Raw genomic sequence first — 17,817 nt, 5'->3', positions numbered from 1 at the left:
GTGAGCCATGCCCACTTCCCAACCCACCAGAGGCTTTCAGAGCTGGGGGTGCAGGAGACTGTAAACACTCTCCCACTTGCACCCTATGAATTATGTCCATGTCCACAACCCCACAGTGTACACACTTGTGTGCAAGGGTCTAGTTCAGACACAGCACAGAACCATCCGTGGACATGCCTGCAGCCTGGCACATGACACACACTCTTTCGCCACCAACGCTCTTTATTTCACCCGGGACCTCTGTTTCTCCGGGAGTCTGGGGAACAGAGCTCTGAATCCAGGTCCTTCCACCAGGTACAGAGGGGAGGGAGGCTCAGAGCACAGTCTCAGTCGTACTAGGGATATCCAGGAACTGGGTGATGAGTTTGGGGTGCTGGAGGCCTGGTGAAAGGTCTGCCCCCACTACTGCCTCCTTCTTGTGCTCACAGTCCTCTGCCTGGTCCTTGGAGAAGTACAGGAACACCTGGAGATGCAGGAGAGGCCAGGGAGAGAAATGCGGGGAGTTTAGTTGGAGGATTGGTCCCCAGCCCCACCCCTCCCCACACCCCGCGCGGGAGCTGGGGTCACCTCCTCCAGGGTAGTCTGGCTCACTGAGAAATCCTCCACACCGCACTCCCTGCCGTGCGCTGCCAGTTCTCCAAAGACACGAGCCAGGGAGCAGGGCCCTCCGGGCGGCAGCTGGAAGCACAGGCGGCCACCGTGCGCCTCTCGAAGCTCAGCCCCGGGGAACGCCTTGGTCAGGAAGGCCACAGCCGGCTCGGTGTGTGTCGCCGGCACCCGCAGGGTCAGCGTGTGGCCCGCCCCGAACCTGGGGTGGGCGAGACAGAGCTACAGGATAAACCCACGCCCGCCCTGCCCTACGGCCTGCGCCCACCACCCTCCTGCTACCTTTTGGCCCTGCCCTTTCCACCTGGCCCCCCCAACCCTGACCCAGCAAGGGAGCCAGGCGGCAGGCTCTTCTCTAACCCCACCTCTCCAGGCCGCGCCCCCTCGCAGGCTTAGCCTCCGCCCTTCTCTGTCCTCTCAGGCAGCCCGTCCAGAATGCCCACCGACCCTCCCTCCCATGCCCAGCGCCAGCCCCGCTCAGTCAACACCGGCTGCTCCCAGCCCGCCCCAGCCGCCCCAGCCGGCCCTGCTCTACCACTCCTCGGGCCGCGGGGACAGGTGACCCGCCCGCCACGCTCCCCGGCGCCGGCCCAGACCTCCGCCCCTGCGGGTCCTCTCCTGGACCCGGGGCCCCAATCCCGCCCCGACGCCGCGCCCGGCCGGCCCCTCTCGGAGTCCCGCCCCACCCCACCCGGCCTTGAACTCCGCCCGCAGGCGCCGCCGCCCGGCCCAGCCCTCCGTCGCCTCCCCAGGGAGCCCAGAACCTTCCCTTTCTCCAGGGCCGGCGGCCGCACGGGCCCCGGGTCTGGCTTCCCCCCTTCCCCTCCCTGCCTCCGAGGCCCGCGCACGGGCACCTCGCGCCCCGCCTTCCGCTCACCTGCGCTTGAGGTGCCGCGCGCTGCCCAGGCAGCGGAAGCGCCCGTTCACCATGACGGCCAGGCGCGTGCAGAGCGCCTCGCACTCCTCCATGCTGCGGGGACGCGCGCCGTGAGCGCGGACCGGCCGCCGCCCCGGGCCCGGGGCCCCCTCGGACCCCGACACCCCCTGCCCCGCGCTGACGGCCGTGGGCCCCCGTCGTCAGGCCTCCCCTCCAGGGCCGGGGCCACCGCTCCGAGCCCGGCCCCGTCGCACCTGTGCGAGGTGAGCACCACCGAGCGGCCCTCGCGCACCACGGCCAGGAGGCTGTTCCAGAGGAAGCGCCGGGCGCTGGGGTCCATGCCCGTGGTCGGCTCGTCCTGGGAAGGGCAGCATGAGCCCCGTGAGCCCCGCCCCGCCCGCCCGCCCGCCCGCCCGCCCGCCCGCCCGCCGGCCGCCGCCAGCCCCACACACCAGAAACACCACGGCCGGGTCTCCCACCAGCGCCACGGCCGTGGCCAGCTTGCGCTTGTTCCCGCCGCTGTAGGTGCCCGCCAGCCGGTCCGCGTACTGCGAGAGGCCCAGGCGCACCAGCCCCAGGCTCGCCGTCTGCAGGGGCTCCGTGAAAGTGGGGGCCACAGGGGGCGAGGGGCACCAGAGAGAGGGAGGGGCCAGGGTGCGTGCGGTGTCGGGGAACACACTGAGAGTGTCAGGGGTCCACGGGGAACATGGGAGAACCATATCAAGCGCGGGGCTGGGCCCAGAGTGAGTGGGTGAGGCCAGAGTGGGAGCGTCAAGCAGGGGAGGGGTCCCTGAGCAGGGAGAGGGCAAGGCCTGGCAGGTTGTTAGGGGGTGGACCCATGTGCCTGAAGGAGCTGGGCAAGGGGAGCCCAAGGAGGGCAGGGAGGGCTGGGGTATGGTGGGGGGAAAGGGGAGTCACCTGGACCACCCGGGCCTCAGGGACTCCTCGAAGGCGGGCAAATAGCTCCAGGTGCTCAAGGCCTGTCAGCAGCTCGAAGATGGCATCTGACTGAGGGCAGTAGCCCATGCAGCGTTGTGCAGCACCTGGCTCCCGGGCCATGCTGGGGAGAAGACAGGGATCAGGGAATTGGTGAGTGCCTGGCCAATTTGGGGGGCCAAACACAGGGGTTTCACACCCACCCACCCTGGATAGTGACAGGGCTGTCCTTAGGACCAGTCTGTGTGCCAGGTTGTGGGCAGAGATTGCCCCAGATCATGCTGGTGAGGAGTCATCCATGCAGGGACAATGGGAGGTAGGAGGGAACAAGGGCTTCCATGCCCCCACCCAGAGCCCCCTCACCTGTGGCCTGCCAGCACCACCTCGCCCCCGCTGGGCAGTGTGTCCCCGGTCACCATGCAAAATGTGGACGTTTTCCCTGCTCCATTCACACCCAGCAGCCCAAAACACTGCAGGTGTGCAACAGATGGCACTGAACAAGGAAGGCCTCAGGCCCTTGTCTCACTGCCTCTGCACAGAGGACTGTGGGCAAGGGAGTCGCTGGGTAGATACCTGAGTGCGTGGTAGCACAAAGCTGTTGCTTAACAGGGAATGGCTGAGGGCATACAGGGTGTGCTTAATCAACAGAGTAAATACCCTATAAAGGTCATATATATACAGCAAGTGCCCAATAAATATGGGGCCATGAGATTTCCAAATATTTCCTGCCATACAGCAGGTACTTCATAAACAATGACAGCAGATAAGTGCTCAGGCTGTGCACCAAAGTAAAGAAGTCAGTTAGCACACAGTAGGTGCTTGATACAGAGAGACTGCTACTCTTACTAACAGACATGTGTATACAGGGGCACACTGGTCTCTAGTATGTGGCCAAGAAATAGCACACAGCAAGTAAGTCTGCACATTGATGTGCCTGAATGTGACAATTCACATACACAGGTGCCTAATGAATATTGGCTGTGAACCAAGAACTTGATACAAATATGTATACAACTGATACTCAATAAATAGGACTGGTGCTTGTGGCACAAAAGTGGCATTCATTGCATACCAGTGCACACAAGGGCTCCATATACTTTAGTGTACACAATTGGTATCAACTATTGGTGCATTGTAGGTGCTTGATTAAGGCACTAATAGGTGCTCAATAACATATTAGATTTTCATGTTAGGGGCTTACTAATACCTTATTGTATACAGCAGGGCTCAATAAATGTAAGCATATAATAGGTGCTTAATGAGTGTTGGCTCAAAATAGGTGCTGGCATCTAGTAGGTGCTCAAAAAAAGGTGACCAGCATACAGCATTTTACTACTCCTACACCAGAACGTCCACCATGAACTCACCTCCCCAGGGGGAATCCCCAGGCACAATCGGTTGACAGCTGGTGTCTTCTGCCCACGGTACACCTGGGAGGAGTGCAGATTGCTAATAAGAGTGGGTGGGCAAATGGGAACTCCCCCCCCCACCAATTTTCTACACCCACCTTGGTCAGGTCTCTTAGCACCAGTACATCCCCTTGGGTAGCCCCTTGGATCACCCTTTCCCGCTCATGGGCCACATCTTCATCCTCTTCCTCCAGGGGTGGCAGTTGCCTCAGCTTAGATCTGAGGACAGAGACATGATTGGGCCCAAAGTGGGACCCTGGCCCCTACTACCCTACCCTGGCCCCACTAACTGTGGCAAGAGGCAGTTGTTGTGCTGTAGCAGGAGTGTGAAGAGAAGGAAGAGGGGTCCCTGTACCATCATGGCCAAGAGGTTCTTGCCAACCACCTCCCAGCGCAGGGGTGACTGGAACGGTCTGTCTCCTGTAGTAACAAGAAGGAGGCACTGGGTGGTTCTGGTTTTTGGCTCCCTCCCCAGATATATCACCTTGGGTTCTTTATAGAAAAGACCATTGTTACATAGAAACAATGGCATCACCACCTCCCTTATTTAGGGTCTTAGCCCTCTTGTGATATGACCCAGGATGGAATCATCTTTTATAGCAACTAACTTGGCCCAAACTTGGTGTTACCTAAGACCTCCAGTTCTTTTCTGGGAGCTGCTCTTTGTCCCCCTCCAGTATTTGTTAAAGCCAGGCCCAGTTCCCACCCTGGATGTCACTTCCGCACCTGAAGGGAAGTTCTCACCTAAGCGCTCAAAGGCATCAGCCATGGCCTGGTTTCGCACCATGTCAATGAGCCCCCGGCCCAGGCAGAAGTGGGGGAAGATAAGGAAGACCTGTTTCAGGATCCGGCTCACCTCCTGCAGCTTCTATTTAAGGTCAGGAAGAGGAAGTGGGTCAGGGACTGATAACAATGCCCCAACCCAGTCCCAGTCCAAGGCTCAGCCTTATGGGGCCTCACCTGATCAGAGAAGAGTTCCAGCACAAACGTGGCCATGCTGCCATTGATGCCAATAAAAAGGTTGATGCAGGTGAGTACCACATAGGCTGTGCTGGGCACAGAGAAGAAGAAGGAGGCTGGATACATGAGTGGTGTAATCGACCAACTGAGGAAACAAAGGAATCACCAGTGTAACCACTCAGACGGGGCTGAGCAGCCAAGACAAGCACACATCTCCCTTTCCCGTCTTCTGTGAGGTAGGCCTGAGTCAGATGAGCTTTTAAGGCCACCTCTGCACACCTTTGAATGAACACACTTGGATCACCTCAGACCTCCAGATCCTCCCTTTAAGTCCCATCTCCTTCAATAGTATAAGATATTGGGGGTGGGGGTAGGAAGAACAGACCCTGAGGTGCTGGGGACCTCACCCATACAAGAAGAGCAAGAGCAGGAGGGCAGGCAGGTTTGCAGGGGCCACATATGCCTTCTGCTGGAAGGCCAGAAAGATGAGCACCACGATACATGCTGGCACGAAGTAGTTACACTGTATTGGAAACAGCAGTTTCCCTGTCAAAGGGCAGACAGGTACTGCCACCCTCAGCCCTGTGTCCCATCCTAACCTCCCTGCATTTTGGGTAAGAGGCTACAAGGTTGACCCAAATCCCCAAGACTATATCCACAAATCCCTGCCTAGAAGGGGCAGTGGCAAATGGCAGCCAGGCCCACACCCTTTCAGGCAGTTCCCATACCATGTCCCAGAGAAAGTTGCTGAGCCAGTAGAGAGTGGGGGACAGACCCCCCATGAACTGCAGATGTTTTGCTTGGGTGACACGCTCCTCGATGAGGACAAGGGTGAAGCTGGCTGGGACGAAGGACAGAGCGAAGACCACACAGATGGATACAAGCACGTCCACGGAGGAGGCCATCCTGGGTGCAAGGGTACATGCCATTGATGGGGCAAGGGTCTACAGGACCGATCACCAGTGGGGGAGATGGCTGAACTCGTTAGGGGTGAGGGCACTGGGTAATCTGACCAGGAGAGATTGTGCAGTCTCTTGTGGGATAAAGGATGATGTGATGAAAATGGGAAGACTGTTGGGGGAGACTGGAGCCCATTAAACCTGATGGTATCCCATAGAGGGACAGTTTCTGTTCCCCGTTTGCCCTGCAAGAATGTGGCAGAGTGCTAAGCCAGCTCCCACCACCCAAACAACCGCGAAGCTGAGGAAGGAAGAAGAGAACAGGGAAGAAGAGAAGGAAGGACTTGTGGAGCAGAGGGACTCACAGCGCTGCCTCCGACAGTTGCTCCTTGGTAAGGTTCAAGGGGTGGTTGACTGTGGTGATACGATAGGTGCGGTGGGCAGAGCCTGGGGGCAGGTGGGCATGCAGGAGTGCATTGTTGGCTCTGTTGACAAAGGCTACCATGGCGTGCCAGCCCTTGTTGTTGAACCAGATCTGAAGTGGGGTCAGAGTGAGGGCTTAGGGTGATGGGGTCACACCTGTTCCCACTAGCTGCCTGCCCAGTACTCCCAGTTCCCACCTTGAGGCTGTCCTGAGCATCCAGGTTGTGAGCCCACGCAGTGAGGTTGTTCAGGATTCGGTCAAGGGCATCACCTGGTTGGGGGCTCAGCAGCACCCGCAGCTCCTCCACAGAGTGACCCATCTCCTGTCCTGAGGGTCGGCCCAGGTCTTGACCCCCCAGGGAGAAGCCCCCATACCTGTTAGGGGGGAGGGAACAGAGGGACAGCTAAGGGTCAGGAAGGATGGGGTGGGGAAAGTGGGTGGGCAAGGGGAAGGGCATGGAACCCAGAGCCGGGGCCCCTCCTCACCTGACCTCGTTCACCCACTTCTTGGTCTTGAGGCTGTAGGAGAGCCAGACAGATGGGTGTGAGTGAGAAAGAGAGAAAGAGATGCCCCGGAATCAAGGGAGAGGCAGAGAGAGCTGAGCGGAGGCAGGCACTCAGGGTACCCTAGCCCAGAGCCCAGGCTCAGTATCTGCACCCACCACCTCCCCTAGGCTGTACCATCTCCAAGACCCAGGACACACGCAACAGCCTGGCAAACTGAGTTCCAGGCCAGGCGGTGGCTTACCCCTGGCGCACCAGGCGCGGGTAGGTCTTGATCAGGAAGTCAGACAGGTTCCGGCCGGTCAGATTCTGCACCAGCTCGCCTGAGCCAGTCAGCACCTGGGGTGGTGGGGGTCCCCCTGCCGCTGCAGGGCAGTCAGGCAGCAGGCGACGGGCACCAGGCCGGCTGCATTGGCAGGCCGGAGATGGAAACTCTGGGGTCCAGTTGCCACTGGCCAAGACCTCTGCCACCTCCTCGGGAACCTCGGGCACTGAGAACTGGCAGACAAGAGGCTGGGCACACTCGGGCACCCTGGGGAGGCAGAGGGAGCAGTGGGCACCTGGCTTCTAGGAGCTCCTGGGGTCTAGAGGCTCCCAATTCCCAAGCAGGGGTGGGGGGTGCTCTGGATGCACCCTGAGGCCCATGGGCCAGAGTGCAGCCAGGGAAGCCGAGATTAGAGAGGGGCTCCGTCCTGGCTGGGGCCTCACCCGCCGGAGCTATTCTGCAGGCCCAGCTTCTCCAGTCCTGCTTCCGCCAGCAGCGCCTCGAGCAGGCGGGCACGTTTAATGTCCCCAGGGGTGTCCTCACTGCATGAGTGGGGTTGGAGGGTCAGCTCTGTGCTCACAGGCCCCTGACCTTCCCACCACCAACCCTCTCACTCCTGCACTCACCTGAAGAAGGAGACCTGGGCACCATACATGCTGGGACTAAGCTGCAAGGCTGGGTAGTATCCGAAGGGGGGCACGATGAGGCTGAATGTCAGTGCCAGGCCCACGAACAGAGCTGGCAGAATGATCTGCGGGATCAGCCCATCAGCTGCCCATCCTGCCCACCTGTCTGCCTGCCCCCTCCCCTGCACCTGCTTCACAATCACCCCATGTGTGTCCCTGGTGCCCAGTACCCCTCACCTGTGCAAACAGGCCCCGGCGGCTGCGGCGGGCAAGCAGGAAGCGCTTGAGAAGCAGGGCCCGGAGCTGCTGGTGGGTCAGCGCCCAGCCCTGTACCAGACGTGTGGTCTCTGGCCCAGAGCCCCGCAGGGCCTGTGTCCCTGGGGTGGACCCTGCTGTTGGGAATGGGAGGGTCAGTGCTGGAATCATGGAGGAGGTGCAAGGAGCGACAGGTGACAGGGTGGGAACAGCTCACCCAGCAAGCCATTCTCCAGGGCTGACTCCTCTGGCAGGACCTTGAGCCCTGTGGTTCTGTCTGGATGAACAATGGCGGAGCCCGGGTACTTCCTGCGGCTGCCATCTGTGGGGCGATCAAAGGTCAGGGTTGGCACAGCGGTTGAGCGCTGGGTTGCGAAGCTGCCCGCAGCAGCCTGCAGCCTCTGCAGTGCCGGTTCGATCCCCGGCTGCTCCCCGGCCACCCGAGGAGGGTCCCACATGGTGCGCAGACCTCTCCTGCCGCCCGCTGCTCCCCTCAGCAGTGTACTTCGGTCCTTCTGCCTGCTCTGCTCCCCGCTCTGGCTCTGGTGAATCCTCTCACCCTCCCGCGCTTCTGACTGTACCCAGTGCTTGTATAAATAAATAAATAAAAAATTCTACACTAAAAAAAAAAAATCTAAAAAAAAAAAAGGTCAGGGTTGGAATTAGCGTTCAGCCTGGGGTCTGGGCAAGGTTGAGGGTCACAGGTAGATGGTGCAAGAATGATAGATGATGATCAGGGCTATGCCTTGATCATAGGGAAGACACAGCCAGGGGTTCTGGGGCTTGATCTAAAGCTATGTCCAACTCTGGACCAGCGCAGTGCCCAGGGTCAGGGGTTAAGCCATGACCTGCAGCTGCATGCTCGGGATGTGTGTCCACAGCACACTTCTCCACCACCTTCAGGAAGATCTGGGGAGACAAGGCAGGGATTCAGAGCCTGGGGACCCACAAGAAGGTGCCAGGGAGCCCCACCCTAATACATTGTGGGTCCCCTGCCTCCTCAAAGACTTCTGAGACTTCAGGCTTTTGCATGAGCCCTGCCTCCTCTCTGTCAATAAACAGACTCCTCTTCATCCTTCTAAGTGCTTCCTCCTCCAGGCAGCCCTCCTCCAGGTCCCACCTAATCTCCTCCCAGCAGTCATACCTCCTCCAGGCTGGTGTCAGAGATGCCATAACCCGCAAGCCCCAACTGCCCCAGTCTCTGGTCCAGGTCACAGAAGAGTTCAGTGAAGCTGCCATCCAGGGCACCCGCGTAGGGCAGCGCCAGCACCAGTTCATGTGGTAGCTCCTCGATCAGTTGTGCCCCGGGCACCCAGTGCTGTACCAGGGCTAGCAGCTGGAGTGCACCTGGATGGGCTGCCGGGCACATCAGGGCGACTGGCAGGGGGCAACCCTGGATTCCGTCCCTCCCCTCCCAGGCTCGTGTCCCTGGGGAAGGGGCTGGGGTGACCGAGGACCTGTTTCTGTGCAGAGGTCAGCACCAAGCACTTGAGGGCAGGGTTTGACCTGCAGTCAGAGTCGGAGTCCACCCGGGGTCAGAGGTCAGGGGGAGGCTTGGGTCCGGGCTCAGGTCAGGTTGGGTAAAGGTAGGGGCCAGAGTTTGGTTCGACTCAGGTCAGGCGTCCAGCCTGGGTCATGAAGCCCAGAATCAAGCCACTGTCGCCCCGCAGCGTCCCCCCACCGGCTTTCCCCATCTCAGCCTCACCAGCCTCGCTGCCCTGGTGACCCGGCTCCTTCTCCTGTTGGGCATCCTCGTGGTCCCCCAAGCCAGCAGCACCCTGGGGACAGAGGCGCACTAACCCTCAAGGCCAGCAGGGTGGACAAAGTCTGGGTTCCGGGGTCAGAAGTCAGCTCGACTTACTTTCTTGCTGGTGGCCAGTGGCGGGGGACCCTTCACGAGCGTGAGGTAGTAGCCAGTGCCCAGGTGGCGACGCAGGAAGAGCAGGGAGCCGCAGCAGCACAGGCGGCCGCCCGCCACCACCGCCACGCGGTCTCCCAGGAGCTCCGCCTCATCCAGGTGGTGGGTGGAGAGGATCAGCGTGCGACCTGGCCCCGGGGACGGGGACGCAGCTCCATGGGCCCCCAGCCGCCAGGTCTCTGCCCACGCCGCGGCCTCTGCCTGGAATGTCTGCCCGGAGCAAACCCCCATTCACCCCTCCACAGCTCCATCCCGGTACCTCCTCATCAGAAACCTTTTCCTGCCCCTCAAGCAAAATCCAGGGGAAACCCGGGCCAAGCCCAGGACGCTTACTGCTCACCTGCTCGGTACTTCAGCAACAGTTCCCAGATGCTGCGGCGGGAGGCGGGGTCCACGCCGGCCGTGGGCTCATCCAGGATCACCACCTGCGAGCCGCCCACAAAGGCAATGGCCACTGAAAGCTTCCGCTTCATCCCTCCTGGGTGGGGGCAGAGGTTGGGAATCGCATCGGGACACGGGCCGCGCTGCTCGGGCCGCCTTGTCCCTGCTCCTCTCGTGACCTCCTCCGGGCTCCTCCACACCTGCCCGCGCCCCCCGAGCTCCCGCCACCCTTGGGACAAGCCCCACCCCCTTCCCGGCCTCATTTCTGCCGACCCGGAGGCCCCTCCCAGGTTGGGCTCACCGGACAGGTGGCGAGCCTGGGCACGCCGTTTGGGGACCAGCCCCACATCCTGCAGCAAACGGTCCTGCTCCGCGCGGACGGCCGAGGCACTCAGACCCTTCAGCCGCCCATAAAACCAGACGTGCTCATCCACGGTCAGCCTGGGGCCCGGGGTGAAAAACAGAGTGGCCACCGTGGCAGGCCGGGTCCTAGAGGCCACCCATGCCCCCCCGCCACAGCCCCCAGGCCTGTCGGGACTCACATGTCAAACAGCACGTTGTACTGTGGGCAGACGCCCAGGTGCGGCCGGATGGCGGCCATGCTGGACCGGATGTCGTGGCCCAGGACCAAGGCAGAGCCACCAGTGGGGGGAAAGAAGCCACTCAAGATGGACCTGGGGGGGCCCGGGTCTCAGCAGCTATTCCCTCAGGAAGGAAACGGCCCTCCAGAGAAGGGGCACTCAAACTTGAGAGGCACCCACTACATGCCCAGACCAAAGGGCATGTGTCCCCACTTTACAGGGGAGATACAGAAATAACCCCATCCCCTGCCGATTGTGCACCCAAGGGGAATGGGCGTTTGCCCCCCGCCCCCCTGTGCTGCACACCCCAGCTGCCTTTCCCGTTGAACAGACGCACAGCTGAGGCCTGGGGGTCGGGGCAGGGGTGGTGCTCACATTGTGGTGGTCTTGCCCGCCCCGTTGTGGCCCAGGAAGGCGGTGATGTGGTCCTGATAGAAGTCCAGGCTGAGCCCCTGCAGGGCTGGCTGCGGATTGCCAGGAAAGCACTTTTCCAGGCCCCTTAGGGAGACCCCTGGAATCAGGCCAGGTGGCGCCTCTTCCACCAGCACTGTGGGAAGGGTCAGACTCAGCGGTGGGGTGGCGGGTGGTCCTTGGGGCCTGGACAACAGTGAAGCTGGGGAATGGTCAGGAAGGGCTCTATAGGAGTTATGGGAGCCCACGGGGCCTGGGGTGCCCAGAGGGATCTGTGAGAATCTGTTTTATTGGGGTGGGGGGCACTAGGGTACCCAGAAGCAAAGACTGTTAAGCCTTGTCGGGCCTCACCCTCCGGGTCCTGTGAGGCGGGGGCTGGGGCAGGGCCTTTGGGGGGCTGAGGCCCAAACCAGTAGCTCCTCCGAAAGGGGAAGTTCCATGGTTCCGGGATCCCATACTGTCCTGGGGAAGGAGGGATGCTCAGTTACCCCTTGAGCCCATGCCCCCAGGATGTGGGCATCCAGGTATGTGCTGACCAGGCGCAAGATCCGGCCCAGTGCTCAAACGCCTAGAAATTCCACCCTCTCACCTCAGACCCACCTCCAGGTACCAGCGGCTCAGAGCCTCCGCCCCACCCCGGGCCCCAGCCCTCAGCCCCGCCTGCAGGTGTGGCTGAGCCTTAGCCAGGCACCGGACTCTGCTGCCCACCTGGGCACACGGCCTCCAGGTACCAAGTGGCGAGGCCGTAGATTGCGGCGTCAAGCAGCAGAAAGCAGGAGACGTCAGCCAAGCTGAAGATGTCTGCGGAAGGTTCGGTGCCCACGTTGTGCCACTGTGCGCCCACGCCCTGCTCCTCCAGCAGCGCCAGGCTCTCACAGCCAAAACCAAAGGCCACCGGCGACAGAAGGCTCTGCGGGTGGGGCGCGTGGGTCAGCGAGGGCGCACCACCGAGTTCCGCGGCCGCCTCGCTCCCCGGCCGCCTGGCTCCCCGGCCGCCTCGCTCCCCGGCCCGACTCACCGCGGCCATGCGGCCGCCTGCAGGCAGCTGGTCCCGCCAGGCCACGCACAGCACGTAGGGCAGGTAGAGCACGAAGTAGGCGAGGCCCCCACAGGCTGCCGCCAGGTTGGCTCGGGAGAAGAAGGCGCTCAGCAAGAAGCTCTGGGCCACCGTGGCCACAGCGAATGTCGCCAAGAACAGGAAGACCACGACAGGGTGGCTGTAGGGGAGGATGTCGCCGAGCTGCGGGACGCAAAGGGAGCTCGGATCTGGTGGCTAGATTTGCCCAGAGGGCACACGGACGCAAGGCGTTTCTCGCCTGCTACGCTGCATTGCGCCCACTCTGCAGCCAGGAAGGCCGAGGCGCGCCCACCTTGAGCACCAGCACGAGCAGGACGGTGCTGAGAAGAAAGGGCGCTAGGCAGCTGAGGAACCAGCCGAGCCACAGCACCGTGCGGCTGAGCCCCATGGCGCGCATCATCTCCCGCAGCCGCGTCTCCTTCTCGCGCACCACGGCCTTCACTGTCAGTGCCACCGAATAGATCCAGGCCAGCGTCAGGAAGAGCGGCAGCGATCGGCTCAGCACGCGCAGGAACCTGGGGGCAGGAGGGCGGCTGGGGTGAAGACGGAGACCTGGGCAGCCAGCCCCCCTATGGCACAAGGGGCGTCCCAAAGAAGCCAGCCCTTGACTTTCGCTGCCCCCTATGCTGGGACCCCTGATCCAGCCTGAGACTCCCTGCTGTCAGCACAAGCCATGCATATCCCGTGCCGGGAGAACCCAGACCTCACTGATCCCTGCCATCCCAAGAGCTCACAGGGAGTGGTCCCTGTTAACTAGATTTGGGCTTTCGGGGTCTTGCTTCCAAGATGACAAGGAGAAGAGGGAGTAATGGTCGTGCCAAAAAGGGCCGCGGCCATGTGTTGCCTACTCGCTGCACCAGCTGCGGCCGATGCCCAAGGACAAGGCCATTAATAAGTTCTTCCCTGGAAACACAGTGGAGGCCACTGCCGTCAGGGACTTGTCTGCAGAGAGCGTCTTGGACGCCTGGTGCTTCCCTAGAGGTGTGTGAAACTACACTCTTGCGTGAGTTGTGCCATTCACAGCAAGGCGGTCGGGAATCGTTCTGGTGACGCTTGGAAGGACAGCAAACCCCGACGCAGAGTGAGAGCTACGGGTGCTGCCCGCGACCCCCTCCACGGCCCATGTAAAGAAGCTAAGTCCTTAAAGACTGAAGAAAAACTCTGGAGAGAAATAAAACGGAAATTATACTTCAAGAAATAATAAATCAGCTAGCAGCTGGCAGTCCGACTGCAAGAATGTTCCAAAGGGAGCCCGAGCACCCCCCCAACCCAGCGTCTGGCGGCGGGGGAGCAGGTGGGCTCACGTGTCGTCCACGTAGCAGGGGTAGGGCATCTGCTGGAGGTAGAGGCCGGCGCGCGGCAGCACACCGCTGAGTACGCGCACCGCTGCGCGCTCCAGCAGGTCCTGCAAGTACACGAAGCCGCCCCACACGTAGCGCAGGTCTCTTAGGGGGTCAGCGGCTGGGCCCGGGTCCCAAAACCTGCGAGGGGACAGGTGGTCGGCTTAGGGAGGGCCTGGAACCCCAGGGGCCCAGTGCACCACATCTTTAGCTCACCCCAGGCCCTTGACACCCACCTGCAGCACCTGCCCGGGGTTGGCCCCACCCACCACTCCGTGGGTGGTCAGCCGACTCTGCCAATCACGGCCTCCGAGAGGCAGGATGCTCGGGCCCCGCCCGCACACTGGCTGCCCAGCCCGGAGACACACCCCTCACCTGTTCCTGATCTTATTGGTTCTCGTGACGTCGTCGATGTCCATCCGGATCTTGATGCGCACGTGGCCGGGGCCCCGGAATTGTCCAGGGCCGGGGGGATCCTCTGGCCCCAGGAAGACGACGCCGGCCCAGAAGCGGTGCTCAGCAAGCAGCTCCAGGGCTCGGTCCACCAGGGCCCCCTCTGACGGCAAAGCCTCCATCTTGTCCAGGATGATGCACTGGCCCGGAGGGGAGGGGTGTCAGAGGTGCCAGGTCCTCCCCCAGACCCCAGGCTGAGGTTGGCTCCTCCGTCACACCCACAGGACGGGCTGGCTCAGCAGGGCCCAGGATGGCTGCCCTGGCAGGGTTCCTCCCCAGGGAGGAACTCCTCTCCCCCATGGTGCCACCAGGTTGGCCCAGCATCCCCCTCAGAGTTCCCTCACCTCCATCACACGGCCCAGCATGCCCACCAGGTGCCCCACGTCAGCATGGGCCTCCAGCCAACTGTATTGGCCCCCACCGGGGTCCAGAAAGGCACGAAGGGCCTCCCACGGGTCCTGGCCGCCGGCCCCTGGCCGCATCCTTTCTTTATCTTGAATTTGCAGGAGCTTCTGGGTGGCGGTAAGCGGGAAAAGGTAAGCATCTGGCCCCAGCATCCAAGACCTTGTCACCCCTTTTGCCATCCCCCTCCACACCCTTTCCAAGGTAGCCCTGCCCTGCCCGAATGCACAGCAGGGGTGATGTGCCCGGGAGGCTGAGGATGGGCCTGGCCCACCTGTAACATGGCCACATTTGCGCTATTGTTCAGGAAGTTGAAGATCTGGGGTCCCAGCACCCCCCACACCTCCTGGATGTCCTTCAGCAGAGCCAGCTCCTGGAAGGTCTGATTCACCTGTGGAAGGAGGCGCCCAGATCCATGCCAGGCCCACCCCTCTGGGGAGCTCTGCCCCACTCTCCTGCCTCTCCACTTTGCTCTACCCTGTGCCTCTGAGCACTGGCATGCTACCCCTTCCACCCACAGCCTGGCAGACTCCTCCAGAGCCCTGCTGCTGTGGCCACCCTCTGGGGCCCTCCCTCCAGCCTCCAGCCAGGCCCTCACCGCCTGGGCTGAGGGAGGGAGCTGGGACCTTCTGCTCTCAGTCCTTACCTGGGCCATGAGCTGCCTAGTGAAGGGTGTGTTAGGCGCAAAGAGCAGTTTCCCCAGGACAAGCGGCTTCAGGCGCCTCCAAAGCAGGCGGGACAGTGGGTGGACATCCAGAGCCCCCATCAGCTCCTTGCAGGAGGGGCCTGGGACAGGGGCACCATGAGTGCCTGTCCCTGAACATCTGCCCACAGCCCAGACTAGGGAATCGAGGTCAGTCACTCACTCAGGCCAGCGTCTGGGAGAGCTGGCGCTGGCTCTTGCCCCATCAGCTCCTTCAGGTCACTTCCCTCATACAAGTCCAGAGACAGCCCCCTGGGGCTGCTGGGCCCCTTGGCACTGCAGAGAGCTTCTGACGCTGTCTCCAGGAGCCCGCCTACTCCTCGGGCTCTCCGGAGCAGCGCCTGCAACTCCACTAGGCTAGGCAGCGCCAGGAGCTAGAGAGAGGACGCCAGAAGCGCTGCCAACCCTCCCGCACAGACCCATCTCTGCCCCAGACTCTCAAAAGCTCCCCAAGGGAAGTGCCCCCAGGCAGCTCTGTCACCCCTGGGTCCAGTCTCCTGGTTGGGATCCAGAGCGAGTGGGCCACTTACCTCCTGGGCCAGGTCCCTTGATGCCTTGACAAAGCTGTCCATGGGCTCCTGGGATTGGCCCTGGGCAGACCTCAGGGATTCCTGGGGAAAGACAAAAAGGGCAGCAATGACGCTGACTGAGGTCCCGCTAGGCGCCCAGGTGTCCACGCCGCCGCAGATCCCATTTCACACCCAGGGAAACATGGACTCATTAAAGGGTCCGAGGACTGGAGTCCTCACCACCATCCAGACAGACACAGTCTGTCTGGCACGACAGGACAAGGGATGTCACTCCAGGAGCCAGGGACACCTTAGGCAAGGCCCGGGGACTGGAATCAGAAGCCCAGGAGGGGAGACACCTGCTCCAGCATGGAGCAATGCCAGGACTTCCTATAGCAGAGTCTCCACGCAGCCTTCCGCCCCCGCCACACCTCACCCCTTGCAGCAACGTCTCCAGCAGCTCAGTGGCCAGGGATGGGCCCTTCTTCAGCCAGTCACTTGGCTGACGCCAGGCTTCAGGAGGAATGCACGGAAGCATGGGGTTAGGCAAACCTTAGCCTGAGACACCCTTCCCACTGTGCCCATTCCACAGCCCAGCAAGTCAAGGTTCAGAGCTCAGCCTTGCCTGCAGGAGGAACACCGCCTTAATACCTGCTCCCTCTATAGCCCTCAGCCTGGGTAGCAGCTTCCTTAGGCCAGCCAGTGTCGTGTGGACATTGGGGCTCCCCAAAAGAGTTTGGGCATCTGCCAGGAGCCGGGAGACCCTAGGGAAAGAGAGAGGGTAGGAGATAGGAGCTTGGCAGGGTCTGTCACCACTGTGCCCATGCCCCCCCACCCCGCTTGCTCACAGAGAGTTGTTGAAGTTGCTCAGGACCCCCGGCTCCTCGCCTGGTGTGGGCTGCGGGAAGCAGGTGTTGTTCACATTGCAGATGAGGCCCTGAAGCCAAGTCAGGGTGCCCGCTGAGGGCAGAGGCTTGTTGGAGAAGTGGCCTAGAGGGTACACGGGGCATTGGTGGCCTTTCTTGGGTCCCCACCAGAAGCACATTCTCCAGCAACAGAGGGCTCGCTCAGCCGTTTATCAGGTGCCCACCTGTGCTCCCTGCGCTCACTGGGGTCCCCATGGATAGGACCACCTTTCTCCCCCCCCCACAAAGTTCCTGGTCCCTGGGGGGCTTACATTCATGCTGCTCCAATGGGGGGTGGGAGTGGCGCACAGCCACCAGGATGAAGAAGAGAAAGAGAGGCCACAGCAACTCCACTAAAAGCTTGATCTGGGGGATACAGAAGAGTGGAGGGTAGTGGGGGAGGGAGGGGGCGCTCCAGGATGGTCAGCCCTGACCCACCCACCGCAGCAATACCATACCGGCTGTCTCCAGCGATACTGGAAATTCTTCCAAAGCAGCACCGTCAGCTGCATCCAGAAGGCCATGGTGGTAATGAACAGAGGACCAGATGCAGGGGTCAGGCTGAGGACATGCTGTGTGACTGTGGGCAACTGCCTGGCCCTTTCTGAACCTCATTCCTCTATCCCATTGCACAGGATTCCTGGAAGCTGTGCTTGGAGCCAAACAGTAAGCGCTTATCAAAAAGTGCCTCTCTCCAGGGATGGGGTGAGCCCTGCCTGAAGCTGTCCTCACATCTGATTGGTTGCCAGGGCTATAGGTCCCTACTGTGCTGCAGCTAGGGTCCCAAGGGTTACCTACTAATGGTGGGGGGGGGGGACCGCTCAGTTTTTCCTCTTCGTCACCAGGCTCCAACCTAAGCCCCACTCTGTTCCTCCAGGTCCCAGCCTCCAGTCTCATTCCTGACCCAGGAAAGAATTCCCTCTGCCCAGCGATAACGGCAAGGACTAGAGAATTTACTGTGCTAAACATTTCAAGGACTGAGTGAAAGAGGGGCCAGGCAGAGTCGCACAGCTGGAGGGGGTCACCAGCTTTGTCCGTCCTGCTTGTATTATTTATGGTTCACAACCCAGGAAACAGCTAAGGAGAAGGGGTAGCTACGAAGGCTCCTGGGACCAGTCATGCCTGATCCTCTCCTTGCTTGGAACTGTCCGGTTCTCGCCTACTTTCTTACTTTACGGAAGGGGAAACTGAGGTCTCCAGAAAGGCAGGGACTTGTTAGAGTCACCTGACAGGTAAGAGGCTGGAATTAGGGTCCCCGAAGCCCCTCTGCAGGACTTCCCTTTACATCCAGTGGGAGCTGGTGGAGCAGCCTCAGTTTCTCACCTGTACGATGCGGCTTGGAGGCGTTCTCAGGGGGAGAGGGGCTGCAGGTGCAT

At 61.3% G+C, this 17,817-nt stretch overlaps 1 protein-coding gene across 1 annotated transcript; it reads right to left on the bottom strand.

The window, feature by feature from the left end:
* Window positions 1–313: 313 nt before the first annotated feature.
* ABCA7 (ATP binding cassette subfamily A member 7) lies at window positions 314–16,965 on the bottom strand (the record flags this gene model as incomplete). Its single annotated transcript, XM_084248613.1, is given in 47 exon segments — window positions 314–463; window positions 568–808; window positions 1,484–1,576; window positions 1,738–1,841; window positions 1,936–2,070; window positions 2,402–2,543; window positions 2,783–2,889; window positions 3,787–3,849; window positions 3,927–4,047; window positions 4,119–4,248; window positions 4,573–4,696; window positions 4,789–4,933; window positions 5,196–5,311; window positions 5,517–5,694; window positions 6,053–6,222; window positions 6,308–6,485; window positions 6,597–6,629; window positions 6,859–7,112; window positions 7,323–7,327; window positions 7,330–7,421; window positions 7,506–7,630; window positions 7,743–7,894; window positions 7,978–8,082; window positions 8,609–8,669; window positions 8,905–9,137; window positions 9,466–9,538; window positions 9,622–9,806; window positions 10,019–10,156; window positions 10,361–10,500; window positions 10,602–10,733; window positions 11,016–11,187; window positions 11,403–11,513; window positions 11,760–11,961; window positions 12,070–12,291; window positions 12,422–12,644; window positions 13,434–13,610; window positions 13,845–14,062; window positions 14,267–14,434; window positions 14,599–14,715; window positions 14,971–15,110; window positions 15,191–15,401; window positions 15,558–15,638; window positions 15,973–16,049; window positions 16,188–16,300; window positions 16,385–16,526; window positions 16,714–16,807; window positions 16,900–16,965. Coding segments are annotated over 47 exon segments (6,459 nt in total).
* Window positions 16,966–17,817: the final 852 nt, after the last annotated feature.

Source organism: Talpa europaea (assembly GCF_964194135.1).
Source record: "Talpa europaea genome assembly, chromosome: 12".
In the NCBI taxonomy this organism is placed as follows: Eukaryota; Metazoa; Chordata; class Mammalia; order Eulipotyphla; family Talpidae; genus Talpa; species Talpa europaea.
This window is presented reverse-complemented; position numbering and strand designations above follow the sequence as displayed.